General features: G+C 43.2%; 1 protein-coding gene across 1 annotated transcript in view; it reads left to right on the forward strand.

The window, feature by feature from the left end:
• The window catches only part of LOC311320254 (phospholipid-transporting ATPase ABCA1), a gene marked incomplete at both ends in the record, with an annotated part of 445,813 nt that overhangs the window by 297,943 nt on the left and 126,494 nt on the right, over nt 1-21,376 (forward strand). The window contains 2 exons of the mRNA XM_084451987.1: nt 7,892-8,026; nt 14,266-14,369. Of these exons, the coding sequence (XP_084308113.1) occupies nt 7,892-8,026; nt 14,266-14,369 (239 nt within the window). The remainder of the gene's footprint in view (nt 1-7,891; nt 8,027-14,265; nt 14,370-21,376) is intronic.

The following is a 21,376-nucleotide window of genomic DNA, read 5'->3' on the forward strand; positions in this document are numbered from 1 at the left end:
TCTGCAGTGTAGGGTGCACTTGATTTGTGCTAAATCGTTTTATGGCGATTATTTAGTTTTAATGATCGTTGACAGCCCAAATCTTAATCTAGATTAAAATCCGATTAATCGAGCAGCCCTACAATGAAGGTCCACATGTGTTTCTCCAACTCCATAGTTGTTGAAGAAACGTAGTTGATGACTGCATTGCTGCTCTTGACGCCATCCCTTTGTCGATCAGGTAGTTCACTTGCTTTTATGGTACCTAAACAGAAAAAAGCTCAATTAATGAACAGAAATACTGATCAGAAGCCATATTACAAGAAATTCCTAACTTGCAGATCCCATCATAATTGTAGGTTATGGGTTACAATTTGCTTAATACCTACTGGAGAAAAACATCCTCTCTTAATCCCTTCACTTAAACTTAAGACATAATTACATACATGCAGGGGTCAACATTAACTTTCTAGCTCACCAGCCAAATGTCTGGTAGATGAAAAATTGTACCCGCCAAACCTTTTTTTCCCCAGCCAAAAATAACATTTATATGAAGCCGGTTTTGTGTCGCGTAGACATACAGTACATTTAAGCTGCATAATAACATGATATGGTGGATATGGTGAATAAAAACAGTTGTCAGAGCAGATTCCTGGTGCCACAGCACAGGTGGTGTTGTAGTCCTATCCCCAACTGAAAATATTGATCTAGTGATTAGTCAACCCATTGCTAAATTACAGTGATGTCGTCCTATCACCAACTGAAAATATTGATCTAGTGATTAGTCAACCCATTGCTAAATCACAAACTACTAAGCTATCCCATAGGAATGAGCCTATAACCATACCAGCTGGGCAAGTTGACTTTGCTAGCTACCTAACCTAGCCCTAATGATATTGTCCTGCTCGATTGCTGTGCAACATATCAACAGACCAGTTGTTATTCTACTCACGAGACAGTCCCAGTCAGCTGACGTTGTTTGCTGTGTGAATAGTTTTGCTATGTATGTTGTGAGGCAAGTGTTGGTGACAAGGACTAGCTAGCTTGTAGTAGCTAACCTTAGCCAAAGCACTTTGAGAGAACGTGCACAGTATCTCCAACTCCTCGGGCCTTGAGTTAGGTAGCTTACACTAGCTAGCGTGTTAGCTAGCACTAGCTAACGTTAGCTAGCTATCATTGGGCTTCATTTCCTGAACTTAGCTTTAGCTTAGCGTGCAGCCAGGTTATGGGTTACTGTTTATTTCATATATTACTCTACATTTCAACTAGCCCTTCTCAGTCCCGTTGTCGCATTCCGCTCGCTCATGCCAGACAACAGTCTGGCCTAGTTAGGAGAGGCGCTCATATAAGTGTCAGATAAACATGAAACTTCACTTACCTCAGCAAAATGGTATTTTTTAACAAATGCTGGGTTGTGAAGCCTCGACGCTATCAATAAATAACTTATTTAGACGCGTTCTGTCCGAGTGAAATTATTTTTCCGAGGTAGTCTTCTTCTGTGGTGGTGGCAATGCTTTGAAGCTTCAACCCAGCATTTGTTAAAATAGACCCTTTTGCTTAGGTAAGTGAAGTTTCATGTTTATCTGACACTTGTAGGCTTAATATAAGCGCCTCTCCTAACTAGGCCGACACCGATTTATTTTAACGGAAAAGTGAATGCACCAGCAAAGGACTGTTGACAACGGGACTGAGAAGGGCTACATTTCAACCAGACATTCCAGTGAAACCAGATAGTCAAAATAACTTACTTGATATAAAATGGGCACCGCAAACGCAGGCATTTCTGATGATTTCCTCAGTCCAGTCCGTACGCTTAATAATGGTGATTTTGTCTGTCTTCCTCTGCTACTGTAGTGAAACCAGGTAGTCAAAATAACTTACCTGATATAAAATGGGCACCGCAACCACAGGCATTTCTGATGATTTCCTCAGTCCAGTCCGTACGCTTAATAATGGTGATTTCGTCTGTCTTCCTCTGCTACGGTTTCAAGAATGCGCGCGCATAGGCTACTTGTGCTGACTAGGCTGTAAAAGGGTCTATAATTAATAAATATGACCCACGCTCGTTACATAACTTCTACAACATCCAGTGACAAAATATATCATGGTACCTTGGTATGTCCGCACCAAGGATTGAACTCACAACCTTCGCTGTGATAGGCAGCGCACTATCCACTTGGCCACCGCTGACCTGGGAATTCTGTGGAGTCTTTTGGTTTTGATGCCTCTTGTGGTAGCAGCAATGGAATTGCAGGTCAACAACACGACAGAAAGAAAGAAAGAAAGAAAGAAGCACAGACAAAAAGGATTCCCTCTCCTTGGTGTGTCGGCTTACACAAAAATCAGTGCGCCTGTGTAGCGGCCGCGGCGGTAGAAAACATATTACAACCCGCAACCACGAGGGGCAGTAAAGCACTGCTACAGTGAGGCTACTAGGCTTCTCTGACAATCTGGTTGCCGTTGCTTAGACTATAGCCTGATGTAGGCTATGTTTCTCAGTTTGACCGGTCTGGATTGCAAACTGCTGTTTTGGATTAGCTACAGCAGAGACAGTAGCCTACATACAATTGGTTATTTAAAGGGCTATCATTTTACCAACTGATCGGACTTCATTCATTAGGCTATTTAGATTCAAACCCGGAAACTCAGAAATCCCACATTTTCAAGCCCTATTTTCAACATTGCAGTCAGAGTACACTACGATATAGCCTACAATCAATAAATAGAGATAAACCAGTGAAGACTAATGCATTTCAACCCGTATTTACCAACCCATGATGTACTTATTAAATTCAAAGCACACACTACCACGACTGCCCAAATGGCTCAATTGATAATGTTACAGGTTTGTAATTCAAGTGTCGTGTTCGATTCCATTTCCCAGCTGTCAGAAGGACATGGAAAGGATTCTACATCTTAACGAAGGAAAGACATTGTTTTATTTGTAGTAGGCTATTATTATTACAATGTAACAACACTGGTACAGTCACTCTTCAAGGTCTGTATACCGTAGCCTATTCCGAAGGTTCGCTATTCCGAATAAGCTCAAAAAGGCTGATTTTGAAATCCATAGCCTATTACGGCTTTTGATTATTGAGTTATTGCCAGCAGGTTTTCATGTGCCTCTTGTTGTGGTTCGGCCGCCCTGAGGTGCTTCCCCGTCTAGGAGCGTAATCGCTGGGCTCGCCTGTGCGCGCTGCGCGTCCTTCCACCTCGGCACGCATGCTGAGAGCGCAGCGGCGCACCGGTGGCTCGTTAGTAATCGACACACCTGTGCTCCTGTGTCTCTCCCTGAGACAAACGAGGGGCAGGCCCGGCGCGTGCATTTCTGCCGCTCTAGGCGAAACACAATAATTATGCCGCCCCTCTATTTGCGAATACCAGCAATAACGCACAGCATAAGGAAACAACAGTAACCACACAAAGTCTAGTCTATTGCAATGCAGTCAACATTATAAGGAAAAGCATAATGCGCATAACGACATGCAATAAGCTAGAATAGAATTGGAATTATATCGCCTATTGCAAGCAGTCTTGTTGTGAATCTTTGGACTGAACTGGGCCTTAGAATAGCAGGCTACCTATTATTCTTCAATGATAGGCCTAATGTCTAATTTACATAGCATATAACAACAATCAAATGTAGGTTATTAGGCTACTGTAGTTGTAGGCTGTATAGTTCGTTTCTAAGGCTATTCTATGTGCGGAAAAATAATGGCAATATGCCAATATCACTCCGTCCAGGAAATACACTTGACAATGGCTCTTGTATACAGATTAATTTATTTTGTCTTCATCAAATCCACCGTCGAACTATAGACACAATATACAGAATAAAAGAAATTCACAAACGCTTCACAGAAAATGCAACTTAAAATGTACGATAAACAAATAACGAAACATAGCCTACCTCACTGGCCTATACCACCTGTCAGAGCCTTGGCCCCCCAGTGGGATCTGTCACTGGTTTTGGATGCACTGTGCAAGGTGCCGTTCGAGCCTTTGGAGCAGGTTGATCTCAGATGGATGTCTATCAAAACGGCATTGCTCCTCGCATTATCCTCGGGTAAGCGAGTGAGTGATCTGTGTGCGCTGTCGACGCAGCCGGGCTGCCTCACCATCACTGAGGCCTAACCCGGTTTTCCTGCCCAAGGTGGTTAGGCACTCTTATAGTGCTAGGCCTCTGGAGCTGTGCGCCTTTTCTCCTCCTCCGCACTGCTCGGTGGAGGGCGCGCAGTTGCATCTCTTGTGCACGGTCCGTGCGCTCTCTGTTTACATTAGACGCACGGCCTCGTTCAGGACCACGCCTCAGCTGCTTGTATGCTACGCCGCGGGAAAGCTGGGCTCCCCCCTTTCCAAGCAGCGCCTCAATTGCTGGCTTTGTGAGGGCATCTCTGCTGCGTATACCGCGGCAGGCCGCCCTTTGCCTGGCCGGGTGCGCGCGCACTCCACTAGAGGAGTTGCTGCTACGGTTGCGCTCTTTCAGGGGGTGTGTGTGGAGGATATCTGTGCTGTGGCGTCATGGGCGTCACCTTTTATCCGCTACTATCTACTGGATGTGCCATCTGGCTCCCTAGCAGACTCTGTCCTTAGTGTCGCTGCTGGGGCCACGCGCTGAGATGGCGTGGCTGTGTTGGTCGGGACTGTGCTTATGGTAACTTCCCGACCAATTTTACATGCATGTTTTATGCAGCTTGACCATTGTTCCGCCCCCTGTGCAGGGTGCGCGGCCTCTGGTTTTTAGCACCTGGTGGACACCAGGGGACCCTTGCGTTCCATTTGCGGTCCTTTGCCTCGTCCGCCCGTCTTATTGCCTGACCGGCCCTCCGTTGTGGTTCGGGTGGAGGGAGTTGCACTTTACTACTGTGTGGTGCTTGTGTACTCCCTTGCCTCCAGTGGGTTGATGTTTCTATGTCGGCCGGGCCCGTGTACATTGTGGGCATCGCTGGAGCTCCGCCTGTCACCAATAGGAGCGCTAGCGCCCCCCTATGGGGCGTAGCTCCACGATGTAGAACGAAGGTTACGTATTATAACCCCAGTTCTACGAGTGGAGCGGAGCCCCATAGGGTTTTTTTCCGGGCCCTGCCTCTAGCTTTCTAGCTCGTCTGACTTAGTGTGGGAGAGCAGATTGCTGCGGTGTAGCCACCTTTATAATAAGGTGGGGGGTCTGTGATTGGTTAGGACGATAATTAGTACATTTTTATCTTCAGATTGGTTGTTGGCATGCCAACATGGGTAACCAATAGGAGCGCTAGCGCCCCCCTATGGGGCTCCGCTCCACTTGTAGAACTGGGGTTACAATACGTAACCTTCGTTCGGTGTTGTTTCGCCGGTCTAGAGCGGAAGCGCGATGACGCATCGCATAATCATCCGGTCTGGACCGGAAGACGAACAGTTGTTGTAATGTTTTTACTGAAGGCTGCACATGGTGAAGTTTCAAGTAGATAACATTCGCGATGGCATCACCAGGCATAACACTGATGAAATTTGTAAAAGAAGATGTGAGGAGAACTACCGGTTAAGGAAAAATAAAGCAAGCGGATGTTGGAGGTGGGCTCTACAGGCTCGAGCCAGATGACGGGGCGGGCTTAAGGCAGTGAAGTTAATAGATACCAGGCTCTTCTCCCGGAGAAGATGGTGACGCGAGGCTAGCTTTAGAGTAACAAAGAAATGAAACGTGACAGTAGGCTACAGCCTACAGGCAACATGTAGGTCTACATACAGTTCTGTTTTTATTCACAGTAGGATACAGTACATGTTTATTATGACAGATTTAAATGCAAGTACAGTACTGTAATGAAAATCCCACCAATAACCAGATTGCAGGCAAAAAAAAAGCCTGTCCGGTAGACCGGGAGGTTCGGATCTCTGAAGTTCAGATAAGTGGGGTCCTACTGTAGATAATCCTCGGGGAATGATAGGACATCCCATCGCAGTCTTAAAATCCTCTCCCGGTGAAACATGCATGCATTTAAAACGTCACAAAGTAATGCAGTTCCTCATGTGGTAGGGAGAGACGGGGAGACAGTCTGGGTTTTTAGAGTAAACCTGCTAGCGAGCAGGTTTGGTTCCCAGAGTGAGTTACCATAGTAACTGACCACGCTGTCAGTGAACTTCCTGGAACGGGTTTGACTTGCCCTGCTTTCTCGAGTTTGACTTAACTGTCTTCCTGGAACGTGTGACGACCCTTCCCCCACCCATTGTGTTCTTGCTTTTCTGACAAGTCTCTCTGGCCCAGTCCCAATGTCCACCCTTGCAGACTCGCAGACTTAAGGGCGCGCTCCCGCGAAGTCCGCGAGGGCTTAGGGGTGTCCCAATGTCAACTCGGCAAGTGCGCGAGGGCTCTCCGGCAGCCATTTTGAGCCCTTTATGGCCCCTTCCCGTAAGTCTGCATTTCTGCAGACTTAGCCCAAGGGAATTACCCACAGTTCATAGCGTCGTGACGTGAAACACGGGGTTACCTGAAGAACAGCCAATAAACAAGCACGGACAGATCAACCAACCGTAACGTTCACGTTACAGAACAAAATATGTTTTCATGTTTTCAGCTGGACTTGCTTATCTGCACAAGTAGCCTTATAATTAATTTGGTTTCATTATTTTTAAGTATGGGTTATTAACCCCATGGGTTTGTATAATGTGATTTGTTTAAAAATATGTAGGCTATGGTTATAATTTACATCGATTTCTGTTGCTCTAAATCATATGATTGCCCAGTTAAAAGCAGTATGACATTAATTACCCATTTCGGTGCAGTGTTCTTTGAATTGAGATTTCCAACATGAATATGGAAAGAGTTGTGAGGTGCAGGAATGTGTATACATATTATATTATCATTCTTAAGTTAATACTTTTGGATTCATCACAAACAAGAATCACAGGCAGTAATGTAGGATCGATGCGATCCTACTAACAAATACTGGGTTGGGTTGATATTTGATCGCAGATGCGATCGCATATGACCACAAAATGAAATGATTTCAAGTTGAACAAATGTTTTGAGGGTAACACAGAGAGTTCTGATAATGTAAAGGGGATTTGACTCAGCCAAAATTAATTTACACGAAGGCCTACAAGAAAAACATGTACAATTTACAAATTGATTTAAAAAAAAGCCCCACGCCCACAATAGTAAGAAATATGTTTTCACGTCAACGTAATGTGATGTCACAAGTGCTGTCCCATTCCTTGTTATACCAATTCGAGCCCTTGCAGCCTCTCACACTCGATCACTTCACCAGGTGACGTCAATAAGTCTGTGAGGGCTCAGGGCTTGAGGGTTTAGGGGGGACATTGGGATTGGGCCTCTCTTTCAGGATTGGTGGGCGGGGCTAGGAAGGTCGTCAGAGCAAATGGAGCACACCTGAGCTCAGTGTGTTCCAGGCATATAAGAAACCCACTGCCTTTCAGTCCTGGCTCTCTGACTCTTGCCACATGGGAGACTTTTTGATTGTTGGTTTGGGAGCCTTTTCATTGTTTTTGCATCTACCACACTCATGATGCACATACACTTCCACTCATGCACTGCTTATACTGATACTCCTCTACATTTGATAACATTTGTATTATTTTTGTTAAATACATTTGGATTGATCATTGTTTAGTTGCACTTGTCTCCCTTTTTGTTACATCCTTGAGCCAGTTTGTAACAAAACGGAAAACCCAGGCTTTCCCTTATTTGAGGCTTAGCAAACTCAGGATTTGCACTAAACCCGCTTTCTGGAATACCCCCCAGGAGAATGTGGAAATGTTTTTGTTTTGTGTCTGTGTGTTTGAGGGGGGTTAATGTTCTATGCTCTGCTTCTTTGAACCTATGTTTTATCATATCAGTGAAGAACTTTGTGACCATGTCTGCGCTTTATAAATGAACTTTACTGAAAATGTACTTCTATGCTCTGCTTTTATTGACCAGGTTGCTGAGTGGGGGATCCAGAAGCTTGGTCTGGTCAAATACTCCAACAAGCCGGCCGGCACCTACAGCGGCGGGAACAAACGCAAGCTCTCAACCGCCATGGCTCTGATTGGCTGCCCCCCGGTGGTCTTCCTGGTAAGATAATCAACCTTAGGACAAATTGATGAAGGCACGAGCCTTGCTGTGAATTTAACTAAAATCATCACAGTTCAGGCATTAGGCACTTTAGTGCTTTACAACAACATTACTGTATCACAATTTAATTGCCTTGTTTTTATAGTCGTTCACCTTAATGGCACCTTGGGAGCCATGTTCACAAAGTAATGCAACCTAAAGCATAAGGAGAACATATAAAATTGATTTGATTATTAAAGATAGTTGTCACTGGGAATTACACTGTTCTTTAGCATTGCTACTGTCAGTGCAGCAGCATGTTTGAACTAACACATCTCTTTAGCCGATTCTTTGTTTATTCACAAACAAACGATTCTGGTCAAATTAGAGGAGGTAGGCATGACTGAACAGGAGGAAGAAAACAAATTCTGGATCAACTTTGCGAATTCTCTGTGGATTTCCTGTGGGATTATAAGTACATTGCTGGTAGATGAAGAAGGGTGTTTCAGGGATCACTGTATGGTCACGTTCTCATTTATCCTTTTGACTACCCAACATATTTTTTTTAAGTTGAAAGCCTACATATGACTGTTGGAAATTGAATCGTGATTAAACCTTAAGCGATTCCTTAAAGAGGAGTGGAAATGATATAGGAAGTGAAGGCGACATAACAGATGTTTTATTAGTCATATACATGGTCCAATACTCAAAACTGCCAAATTAGCTATAAATGAGAAAACTGTGATACGAGTTTGTTGTTTTGTTACTAGGGCGCAGCCCTTTTGAACGTGACGTCACTGGTATGGTTATAGCTAGCTCCTGTACACTAGCCTACTGTAATGCTAGCTACTGTACACACTGACATGGCTTCGACTTCTGCTAAAAGATCTACGGGGGGAGTTTAGGGGGGAGTTTATTGTATTGCTCCAGGCTGTAGTAACGAGTTCTACAGAACTACATCAGCCGGTCTGGAGACACACCGATTGCCTTTGAAAAGGAAAGCTGTCCTGCAATGCTGGCTAGCAGCTCTGAAACGAGCTAGCCCGCCAACTGCGCCGGAATTCAGGGTCTGCAGCGATCATTTCTTGCCAACGGACTATGTGTAGAGCTACCAATTCGACAAGACAGGGAAAATTGAGAAAATAAGAACCAGACGACTGAAGCCAGAGGCAACGCCAACTATTTTTGATTTTTCGGGCTACAGCGTAGGGACAACAGACAGACCAACCCAGAGCCAGGGCCAGTCGTGCGTGAGTCGCAGAGAAAGAGCGCTCAAACGCGCAAGTCAGGCAGAGGACAGACTGGTAGGTTTAGCAGTTGCAGCTTGCTGAAATAAACTGAATAGGGCCTACGAGTCACAAGCTAATCAAGCCTCAAACTTTTTTGAACCAAGATCTACTTTTCAAGTAGCCAGGCTGCCGAGATCTAACGTTAGGCTACCAGTCCAGTTTCAACATCGCAAATGCACACACAGCCAGACACGCACACCGTTTCCAGCCTGCATAGCAATTAAACTCGAAATACGTTCTTTCTCTTGGTATTTTGGTCCAGTCTCTAGATAGCCTAATCACTGACTGGCTTGTTAATTAGGGTTATCTAGTGGCCCCCACTTTACAAGTTTCAATAATGGTCTTATATGGCCTACATTTCATGGATGGAAGCCGAATCGATCAACTAGGCTACCCATAACGTTAGGCTATAACTTGGACACCAAGGCTAATCGTTAATAACAACCACAATTAGGCTACTTCACAACAACGCCATGCCACACGAGGCACAACAGTTTATCACACATTTTCTGGAACAAGGTAGAGCTCTAGATAGCAAACATATGGTCTTACCTTAATTTCGAATAAATTAATCCAAAGTGTGAGAGTAATATTTTGGGGGATTTGCTTCTATACTTTTATCCGAGATTACCGAGTCCGAGTTATTCCCATAGTAAAAACAAACAAACAATGGTTAATCCCGCACGGTTTGCAGAAACTACAACGTAGTCTACACGTAGACAGGGCGCGTGCGTTTAGGGCTGGCCTGGCTTTTTCCAGCGAAAAAATAAATATGTTGAATCATGAATAGCCTACTTACATAGTAATAACCCCCGCCCCCCCCCAAACTACGTCAAAATGTACGTTTTTAAAAACTACAACATTGACATGTTTTTTCCAAGATTTTTCTTTCAGACGACCGTCTTGACCCCTGTGACGTAAAGGTTTCAGGTGTCAAGTATGAGTCACTCATATTTCCAAGCAACCCCTCTCCCAATACACCACTGGCATCGTTAATTTATCCAGGTGTAATCTCAAACATCAAACCAGTTTACCTAGTCTAATGCATTGGGCTGTTCCAAGATAAAATGTGGGTTACACTTACAATACAGTAATCATAAAACAACATTATGAATAATTCGAAATTTCTTTAAAATATTCGATTTAATTCCATAAATATCAATCCTACCTTTTCTCACCAGAGAGGACCAAATGTAAGTCTGGAGATTTACTGAATGTAATTGCAATGCATTGGCCCTGCACATTATGAACAACACAATCAACAAAGACAGACATCTCACAGTAAAGGCATAATTATACAAACGATATACATTATGAATTTACACATATTTACACATAATCAAGGATACTTAGGTACTGTAACTCATACAGGAGGTAGGATTAAGAGTGGGGGGACCACCAGGAGATGAGGATGTAGGCTAGGCTACATAGTACTTGATATAGGCTATCCTGTATCGTGTCGACACCGGACCACGTTGGATGGTATCTCGCCGATCAAGTCGAATGATTTGTTTCATCGGACACAACAGGAAACTTCACTTTCAACTGTCGCTTTCCAACTGTATCACACTCACGCACGCAGATGGGGTGGGTGACTGCGCAGGCGCTTATGTGTAGGCTAATTGAGATAATTTTTAGAGGTGGAACACAAACTCAGTTTTCTGAAAACGTTGGGGTAGGCTATTTGAGTATTGGAACATAATTGCATTACTTAAAATTACTTTCATACCGGTTTTCAATTTGCAAGGTATCATAAATAGTGTGATAATATAAGCAGGCTACATGACGACTCTAGTACAAAATTCACTCATACTCATTCATACTTCCATAATCATATGTATGTGTAAGGTGTATTATTATTATTATTAGCATATTCTAAACAAAGCATAGCCTAAGCATATACTACAGCAATCGACATGGCAGACGAGAGCCAGGGATACGAGCAGATAAAGACAAAAAATGAATTGAAAAAGACAATGACACTGTTGGCAATGGCATATTATATTTCAAATTCATCACAAGCATAATTTGAATATTATTCAAATCCATGGTATTCAGGAGAGGGGAACAAATTCCTGATGAAAGCCGCAGCGCAGGATGGGATTGGAATCCGGTATCTTTTCCCCAAATGCCCTCTCGTCCAAAGAGTGAACTGTCTGTAGGCTGTCAACCTGAAGAGTCTGAAAAAAGTATGCAAAATGTTATTTGGGCTACCTTTATTTAAACTCGAATGAACATTGAGAATTGCCTCATGCATTTGCATTGATGTCCAGAATTAAAAATAAAAAAAACTAGCCTACAGTAATGATAGGCTACAACAAGGCTTAGTCGCCTAGGTAATAATTAGACCTGGACCAGGTCTAGGTAATAATAGCCTAAATGAATGGCCAAAAACTATGCAAATAACCAAATACAACAGACTACAAACAGATGAAAGACGGTCGGTCTGTTAACTTTCCTTGAGTTATAGCCCATCTTTGACACCGCTAAATTAACTCGTGTAATCTAACGTTACGGCAGCCTACAGTAGAGTTGTGAACGTCAGAAACATTCAGAAGAATTAGCCTACTTACTGCAAGTTAGCTAACATAACTTCTACAGTCTGAAAGAGCACGAATCATCCACTATATTCGTGATAAAACAGGGGGGCTCCTGCACACCTAGGGTGTCTCGATTATAATGATGATTAGCGTGCGTTTCTGACACAACGTGGCTACCTGGGCTGGCTAACGTTAGCTACCTTCCATAATCCATTAACCTTACCTGCTATTTATGGGACGCTCCAGCGTCTCAGCCCTGATGTCCTTCAGGGACAGCATAGCCACCTCCAGTACATCTCTCTCCCCACATAACATCTGGAAAGTCCTCTTCAAGGTAATGCACTGGCCTTCAACCACAAAATCGTCCCAAGTTTGCCTCCTGGCAGCAAATACACTCCACCGCGGTCGGCATTGGGATGCAACACCCACAGCTGCACCAGTCGTTGCGGCCGACCCGCTCCTGACCCCGAACAACCACCACTTGTTCCTCAGCTTCTTCCTCTGCAAACTGCACGATTGGTGTTTCTCGCACAGGCTCATACGCATACGTTATGGGGTTTAAAGGCACCACGATTTCTCTCTCCTGGTCGTCTGAATCGCTCATTTTTAGGCTACTTTACAACTAGCTAGCTAGTTATATTCTTGTTTGCTTTAAACGCGCCGCCGGTTTCACCATACCAGTGACGTAGTGTGACGTGGAATTTAAAGATGGCGGCACTAGACAGCTAGAAACGTAAATATCAATGTTGGAAATGTGATTTATTTTGGGTTTTTATCTGTTTTTTGGGGAGTAATGAATTTACTAGTTCTCTTTAAATATGAGGAACAACACGTGATCAGTTCTTAGTTGGCTATTTCTGTTCCCCTTTAAAGTCGCACTGAAATGAAAAAAGCATTCTGTCCCATTTTGGTTCACATAATTGGTCATAGTCAACCTATTCAACGATGTATGCCAAAAAATTTACAAAATTCTACTTTTGTTTTAATCTTATATCAAAGTATATAATTTCTTACTTCATGGAAAACGGTATGACGACAACAGGTACCTTAGATTTTAGGCCTATAATCTCACGACATCCACCCGTCAATCAACGCTATCGTTCTATCGAATCTGTCTAAAGTTCTTAAAACCCGTCCACTTGTCAATGTTCCAATCAAATTCCTCTAAACAAATGCCCCACCCTCATAGCTTGTTTGCGTCGGAAATACGTCAAACTACGGAAGTTAGATGATCTCAAACGTCCGTTTCAGTGTGACTTTAAATATGCTAAAAGTCATGTATTATTGGAAATCAGGGACCTTAAAAGTATTATCACGCGGTCTTACTAGTGCAGAACATCTTTCTGAAAAATGGTAGAACCAATTTCAACCAATAATTGGCTCAAGCAAGCTTTTTTGCCACGCACTGTACATTCAATTTGCATGTCACAATGTGCACTTGAACACATTCAAAACACACCCACACACACTTTACTGTCAGTTATGTTCCATATTCCACATTCTGTGCTCAGACAGTTGTCTTTGTCTTTCAGCCGTCCAGGGCTTTGATGAGGAGTTAGGGACTGCTAGTGTCTGTTTGGCGTGGTAGCTGAACACATGGTCGCGCTCGGCTGCCTTAAACCACCCCGCCACCGCCGCCGGCTTTGCGCAGGCACACGCAAAGCCGTTGGTGGTGGATACCTCATAGGATTTTGTAGGGGTTTTGGCCAGGGCCTGGAACACAGGCGATGGACTGAGTCATGTCTCCCTCTCTAATCAGGCATGGACAGAATAAACCAAGGAAAGGGAGAGATAGAGGGTGTTTGTGTTTGTGTGTAGTGTTGGAGTGCCAGGTTTGTGACAGAATGTGAACATTTTTTATCATCAGTGTGTGTGTGTGTGTGACAGAGAGAGAGAGAGAGAGAGCGCAGGCAAGCGAGTGCAAAGTGAATTTGCATGCACACTGTATGTCTTCGCTCTGTGTGTGTCTGGGTCTAAGGCCTGTCAAGAGAGAAGTCCGGTGTGAATTCATTTGGCGGTCTCTGAAAGTGTCTGGAGCCCCTGGGGTCTCGGTAGTCTCCACACAGCTCTCTGAATGTAAAGCTCCTTTTCTCTGCTTTGATCTCGCTGTCAGAATCATAAAAGCCTGGCCAGACATAAGCATGCTCTCATGTGAGAGGCATTGTACATGACACTCTTATAGGAGGGTCCAGTCAGTCTGGACGTTTTAGAAGTAGCATTTGGTCAAATCTAAGTTTGTAACACTATGTAAAATGGGGCAAATTGAGAATGTCCTGATATGTCAATTTGAGCATTTTATAACGTGGTGAAACATCTGTCTATGCATCTAACTATGAGTCTGGCTGGCCAAGGCTAGTTAGAACTAACGTTGAGGAAACTATTGCATGTAAGACAAATGATGAGGTAACATTTTGTGCTGTGTCCGTTCCAGGACGAACCAACAACAGGGATGGACCCCAAAGCCAGAAGGTTCCTGTGGGACTGCATCCTGAGTGTGATCAAAGAGGGACGCTCGGTCATCCTGACATCACACAGGTAACTCGCCTTCTGTCCATTGATTGGTTGAGTCGTACTTCCTGGTTAAGAGTTTTGTTCAATCAATATCACAGGGGGAAGGTTTTGGAAAGTTTTGAATAGGGGTGTCACCAGTGTGCGAAATACCCGTCAATATTTTGGGGGGGGTCCCCATCTCCCGTTTGCACGCACACACACACACACAATCACTCCAACTTGAACGCCAAGGCTAGGCTATTCTGCTTCACTATAAGACCACAACCAACTAGACCTACACAACCATGCTTAGGGCGAAGCCTGGAATCTACACAGGACACGCACAGTCGCACACACTCATCAAAAAGATCGAAAAAATGGTCTCTTACCTGTTGTGTGCTCTATGGTAGGCTAACAGAGAGAATACTGCAGCCTACTCTGCCCTCGTGTGCTCGCTTGCAATGTGAACCGTGGATGCTTTTTGCAGAGCTTTATCAACACAACCATGCCCACAAATCAGCCACAAATGATCAGAAAAGGTAGCTAGATTTGTCGCTGGTCGCTTTTGACTAATTAAGTCGCCAGGAGTGGGTTGCACCAACTGGTCTTAAACTGGTCGTAAGTTAAGTCGGTCTTAACTTTCCTGGGCGTTATTTAAGACCGTTGCACCAGCTGGTCGTAAGCTACATTTTCACTATGACCGGGCGTACATTCTACACCTACCCAAGAGCAGGCTTAAGTCTAAGCTTAGAACATTTATGATCACATTTCCATAGTAACGCTGACGGTTAGGCTACTACAGTAGGACCCCACTTATCCGCACCCAACGGGACCGAAGGTCGTTCGTATCTCTGAAATGTCCGACTGAAACTTATGCTAAAATGCACCAAATTCAATAAGTGGTATACTTGTTTCATATAGACTCATAATAGACCGATAAATACCCTTAATTACTTGTGAAAATGCATCAAAATTGCAATCAAATAGCCAACTAAACTCATATAGCCTAGCCTATAATAGGCCTACAGTAATAGGCCTAAAAATTAGAGCAAATGATAATCAATAAATAAATAAATGAAATGACAGACAAGTTGCCGTGTCTTAGGCTATTGTAGCCTAAAAGAAAGTCTCTAAAACAACCGATGTAGGCTAGGCTGTAGGCTATTATTTAACAAATACAGTAGACCTAGTAGGCTAATCTTCATGCTCACAACACGTCTGTGTTCCTGAAGTCCATTAACTGGGAATGAAAAATGACTTGACTCGAAGGATAGGCAACATGTAGGTCTACATCCAGTTCTGTTTTTATTCACAGTAGGATACAGTACATGTTCATTATGACAGATTTAAATGCAAGTAGGCCTACAGTACTGGAATGAAAATCCCACCAGTAATCCCACAATCAGATAGCAGGCTCAAAAAAAAAAGAGTTTTTTTAAGCCTGTCCGGTAGACCGGGAGGGTAGTTCCGGGACCGGGAAGTTCGGATGAGTGGGGTCCTACTGTATTTGCAGATGTTAATAGTGACACTTAGCCTAAATAGTATTTTAATACGATAACGGTAGGTAGGTTTAGTGCAATGGCTCGTCTGATCCACCGCATTATTAATGACAGGGCATTTAGACATGAACGCGTCGTTAGGGATCGGAGCAACCCGTTGGATGTCTATGATGACACTGAATTAATAGAGAGGTTCCGATTTTGTAGGAGAGACCTATCTACAGTATGGCTAAATCCGTTATAGGACGCGCAACACTCCTCGCGCTCAGTAATATTGCTTAGCAACTGACGCTGTTTCATTCTTTCACATGGACGTGCAGTTCTAAGACCGGTCGTAGTTGCGCCTAGGCGTAACTTTGGTTGGTGCAACAGGCTTACGTCCATTCTAAAAAATGGTCTTGGCTACGACCTGTTTAGCAGTAACGACCGTCTTAAGTTAAGACCAGTTGGTGCAACCCACTCCAGGGGGATCTGGAAAGTTGCTAAATATAGTGACAAAGTCACTGAGTTACTACTTCTTTCTGTTTGCCGTGCATGGCTAATTTGCATAATTGTGTTCGCGTGCACAGGACTGGCTGGCTCCACTTGGCCAAAAATAGAACATATTTGTGAATAAATGTTTTGAATTCTGAATACTGGACATGGTGAGTTTAAAAACATTTTAGTGACCGCCAGTGACAAATAAATATTTTATTTTTTAACAAAATTTTAGACCCCCCTCAAAATCCACAATTCAATTCGATTTTCGATTTTAAGGTCACTTTTCAATTCGATTATTATTATTTTTTCATGTATCATGCTGCTATGGAATTATCTAAAACACAGTTAACATTAGCTAACAAGGGGTCTGTATTCTAGCCTAGTTGCTGGGACAGAAATCGATAATGAAGCAAAACAGCTGGCTAACATTACAACGTAAGTGATTACAACATAGTTAAATATAGCTAGCATAGTCTACAGCTAAATGGCTGGTTAGCTGCTGTAGCTATCGTCTCTTAAGCTAGCCAGCTATTCTAGCCATTCTATGAACGTCAGTTTGGCTGAAGACCTATAACTAGCTACTAGCACTAGCAAACGTTAGCTGGCAGTGTTTTGCTTTGTTCCGGATTTCAGTCTCAGCAACGAGGGTACTTGTACACAAAACCTTATGTAGGATAACAGTGGTAACATATTGTAACCCTAGTTCTATGAGTGGAGCAGAGCCCCATAGGGCTAGCACCTATTGTCTTGTGAAACCTAGCTAGCTACAAGTGACTGAAGAAAACCAGGCCAGATCGAGCCTGGCTTGTGTGCGTGGCGGGCTTGTTTCTGTTCAGGACTGGTAGGACGGAACTTGTCATGCCACTGAAATTTCAATTCAGCTGTGAATTGAAATGACATGAAATAATGTCTGATAAACTAAGATAGGTCTTGTCGCCTGGACACATAAGTTCCAATGCTTCCAATGCTAATCCAGCACAATAAGAGTGGGCTAGCCAGTAAGCTCATGAGCTCACAACAACAAGCAGAAGCGTCCATAACATTAATGGTAGCGGTCAGTGGCTAAAGCAGTTACAGTAATGATTCCTGTAACGTTAGCTATTTTGCTGCAATTGGTTCAACTTCTGTTTCTGGACAAAGGTTAGGGATAAACCCAGATAACATAAGGCTAGCGGACCTACAGCGGGTCCCTGATGGACGAGCTGGCAGACCTCCGGCCGAATCTGCTTACGGGTTGCTGGCCATTTGCACATCAAATGGTAAGCGGATCTCTGGCGGATTATTAGCGTCAGGGACAGCGGTCCGCTAGTAATCCGAAATGCTCTCGCTATTGCTCCACCACCATTCCACCGGTAGTTTATTGTCTATATCCTAGGTGCATTGGCCCTAGGCTTGTGGATTTCTATTGCTAAATAACATACTTGGAACATTTTTTGGGTAACCCTTCCTTTCATAGTCCCCCAATTACTAAACATGTACCTGGTAAATGCATGCAAAGGATAGCCTTAATATATAATGGGTAATTACTCTGACACCTATATTGTAGGTATAATTTCAAAACAGGAGTCATAGTGTTTTTTTTTTGATGTTCTGGGATCACTGCCTCTTGTGGTAGCAACATAGAACTGTAGGTCAACAACACGACGAAGGGAGGGAGTGACAACCTTATATCTGCTATCTTTGGTGTGCTGGCTTACAGCCATGCACAAAAAAAACATACAATCACCTGTGCCCCAACCAGGTCCGGTGCACATGTTCTCCAAACCAAAACTTTCAGCGAGCAGACTGTGGGTTCAGCAAAGTCTGCGCCCTGTGGGGCTCCACTCCACTCATAGAACTAGGTTACAATACATAGCCATTGTTCTATTTCGTGGAGCTCTGCCCCACAGGGCTAGCTGCTATTGGCATAAGCAGAGCTACACAACCGCACCATACACTCTTGCTGGACCCATAACAAAACTGACCAGCCAGGACACAAGCCAGTGCTCCAAGGTGAGACCATACACTCTAAAAACTGCTGGGTTTTAAAATAACCTAATTTGGGTTATTTCGGTAACCCAGCGCTGGATGGAAAAGGGGCCGACCCGGCCAGTGTTTCCTGTGGAATTGATCTCTTGGTGTGGTGGTGCCAAGCTGAACCGCCAAAATAGGGAGGATTTATATACCAAAGTGGTGGTCTGGGGATCCTCCCCCAGAAAAAAAAAGTTTCAGAGACCTAGTTTCCTGTATTCTGTTGACTTTTAAAGATTGAAAATAACAAAATCGTTTGACATAATTGAAAAGTATTGAAACAGTATGTTTAGCCTACATGAAATATGCTTTCTTTAATTTTGAGTTATGGGGTGAGAATAATAGAATGTTTTATTTAATTAAAAAATAATAATACTCGCGCTTGTGGTGTGGGCCGTCTCATTGACAAATTATGCTTGCTGACTGACAGACAGCAGCGCGTAAGCTACGTAGATGGAGGCTTGAAATTACACCTTGGCAAATATGGACGTCTTAGGCTATTTTATTAGTGTATCGTGAATACTGGCATGTAAAACAGCATAGCTACTTAGATTATCGAAAAAAGTCTGACAATTCTAATAAAGACATCCATGTTGGTGGTTTATTACATAATGCACCAAATTATTACATTTTATTCGTAAAAAGTGCAACAACCGCATTCTGTAATAACCGAGGCAATATGTAACAACTTATTACAAAATGCGTCAAAGTTTATTACATATTGCGTTCAAGAATGTTATTCCAGTGGCGGCTGGTTAATAAAGGGTGATGGGGTGCCACCGGGGCGGTGGTGAAAAGTGAATGTTTTTATTTTATTTCATGTTTTTAAAAATATATATACATAATAATTACTCATTTAAAAAAAAGTTGTGGTCATCAAAGTTATGGTCTGGTGGTTTAAAAAGTACAATACCGTGTAATATATAAAATATAAACCATTACGTTTGTTTATATCTCTCTTCTGTGAATGAGACCTTAGCCCAGGGGTGATAGATTTTCAGCCCTTTCCAGTGCATTCAACAAAGCGAGAACATAACGGGATGGTAACCCTTAGCCAATCAAAAATATCTCATGGGGCTGAAGATATCATCGCCCCTACCCAATCAAGAAATAATATTTCCCCAAGCTGGACTGCGTTCTGTCTCATTGCGCCCTCAAACACGGTAAGTTGAGGCTGCTTGATGCCGTCTCACTATTTAGCAATGATGATGAAATAGTACTTGTCGTTGTAAAAGAATGTGTTAGTTAGCTACATTTTCTAAGATTAGTGTAGCTTATTGTCATAAAAACTGTAAGATTCTTTATTATGATCTCCATGTCTGATAAATGGATGAGCAGGTGATGCTTGCTCATGTTAGTTAACAAGTGCTAGCTAGTAACATTAGCTATGCTAGCTTACGTTAGTGCAACACGTTAGCTAGTATACGATAAGTTGTAATTGCCATAAAGATCGGAAGGTTTTTTTGTTAGTTATGATCACCATCCTTAATAAATAGATGGCTAGCAAGCAGGTGACGTTTGCTAGCTAACGTTAGTTAGACAGTGCTAGCTAGTAGTAGTTAGCTAGCTAGCTATGTTAGCTAGCTAGTGCAGCACATAGAAGCTAACGTTTTATGTCTGCTATAAAGTTAGCTCCATAACCTTACATGATAGGATTCACTAGCATTAATAGCAACTAGTTGGCTTTCTAAAATGACCAACAATTTTAAAATGTTTCGATGCTAGCTAACTAATCGGCAAACTAGACTGATGTTACTCTACACTAGTTTGACAGAGCAGTGTGCTGCTTTGCCATCTTGTCATTCACAGGCAATGCTGCAAAGTCTACAACCACCAGCCTCTGTCCCAGGCTCTCTCCATCACCAGACTGCCCCAAGCCTCTCCTCACCAGACTGCCTCAGACATTCCAAGTCCTGTGCCCTCTCCTTTGAGGTGAGTGTGTGAGACAGTATGTTTGTGGGTGACTAAAGTATCCTCTTTCTGAGCATGTCAGAGGCCATACACCGTATTCTGTTGTCTCACATTCTTTGTCATTCACAGGCAATCCTGCAGAGTATACAGCCACCAGCCTCTGTCCCAGGCTCTCTCCATCACCAGACTGCCCGAAGCCTCTCCTCACCAGACTCCTATGCCAAAGTCATATGCCCTCTTGAATGAAATAATGTTAGATAAAAATTGTTGGTGTTTCACCACACGTCAGCACCATAACTTAAATACTGTAGGTGATGATTTTTTTTTTAAAGAACAGGGTAGTACACAGAATTACATTCTCATGTATGTGAAAATGGAGCTACCTGTTGTCCAGGTCACAGAGATGCTATTTTAATGGCAGATTGAATGGTAGATTTAAACGGCGTTGTTCCACAGGGAGCTGCCTTGGCCCGCTCCATATTCACAAATGATTCGCCATCTGCTATTAGGGAAGCATCCCTGACGATGTACGCAGAGGATTCTACTCTTCATTATGCCGCTCCCACATGTTTTGAGCTCAACCAGGTTTTGACTAAGGAGCTTAGCATCATATACAATATGATTAACGTAAATAAACTTGTGCTGAACACATCAAAAAAGGTTACCATGACATTTGGCTCTAAGCATAAGCTAGCCCAAGATCCTAAGTCAAATCTTGTCATTGAGGGTGAAGTCATTCAACAAAATCAAGCTATTGGGACTTTGGCTTGACAAAGTTTAGCTTGTCTTGGACTGACCATATTAATATTGTTTGTAGAATGGGTGTAACAGTAGCTGCGGTGAGAAAATGTGCACCATTTCTTCCATCATATTTGCAAAATCAAATTGTTCGCCATTGGTTCTCTGTCATCTGGATTATTGCTCAGGGTGTGGTGGTCATCTGCCTCTAAAAGCCTACTCAGGAAGTTACAAATAATACAAAATAAAGTAGCTTGACTGTGCTGCTCATCTAGGGCTAATGTGGCTGAAATGCATGTGAAACTAAGTGTGTTGAGAAAAGGTTGGCAGACAGTTTTCTGGTTTTCTTTCATAAGGTCATTCACACCGAGACACCTGCATTCATGTTTAAGACAATAAAATACTGTATTGTTC

Source organism: Borostomias antarcticus (assembly GCF_949987555.1).
Source record: "Borostomias antarcticus genome assembly, chromosome: 17".
Lineage (NCBI taxonomy): Eukaryota > Metazoa > Chordata > Actinopteri > Stomiiformes > Stomiidae > Borostomias > Borostomias antarcticus.